The sequence below is a fragment of the Plectropomus leopardus genome, unplaced genomic scaffold (genome assembly GCF_008729295.1).
Source record: "Plectropomus leopardus isolate mb unplaced genomic scaffold, YSFRI_Pleo_2.0 unplaced_scaffold86228, whole genome shotgun sequence".
Lineage (NCBI taxonomy): Eukaryota > Metazoa > Chordata > Actinopteri > Perciformes > Serranidae > Plectropomus > Plectropomus leopardus.
In genome coordinates this window covers 1-569 of record NW_024695049.1, presented here as the reverse complement: position 1 = coordinate 569, position 569 = coordinate 1, and the positions used below count along the sequence as shown (strand labels likewise).

Here is a 569-nt window from a genome sequence, read left to right as displayed (position 1 = left end):
GTCGCTGTGGTCGGCGTCACCTGCAGACTGGTGAGAATCGCCCAAACCATCCAGATCTTTCACGGTAAGTTTTGACTTTAAACATTTTGTGTGTGTTTGTCTCCGTGCAGGACGTCCTGGAGCTGCTGGAGAAGCGGGTGAAGTCGCGGTTTTCCCACCGTCAGATCCACCTGCTCAGCAACCCGACGTTCGCTCAATACCTGCGGAGAGTCCGGACGCAGCTCAGCCTCCCGGACGACTTCCCCGACAGCCAGTTTGCTCAAGACTGGAACGACGGCGTGAAGGCGAGTCCAAAATCTTCGCTCAGTTCAGACATCTGGAGTCAGATAATAAGTCAAATAATGTGTTTGTTTTCAGACTCTGTGTGAGGACAAATCAGTGGAGGACGTCTTACAGAGACACTTTAACTCCAGCAAAGACTTCCGCTCGCTGCACGTGCTGCTGGTACCGCTTCACTTTTCTACCGTAACACACTGCATCCGACGACCACGGCGACGGCAGAGAACTGCAATTACAATAATCATTAGAATATGTTTTATTTTTTTCACATTTATTACCATTTTTAAGCT

At 49.6% G+C, this 569-nt stretch overlaps 1 protein-coding gene across 1 annotated transcript; it reads left to right on the top strand.

Moving 5' to 3' along the window:
• Window positions 1-3: 3 nt before the first annotated feature.
• LOC121940408 (origin recognition complex subunit 4-like) lies at window positions 4-546 on the top strand (the record flags this gene model as incomplete). Its single annotated transcript, XM_042483187.1, has 3 exons — window positions 4-30; window positions 111-284; window positions 358-546. Coding segments are annotated over 3 exons (390 nt in total), but the record flags the coding sequence as incomplete, so codon positions are not given.
• Between the last annotated feature and the right edge of the window lie 23 nt (window positions 547-569).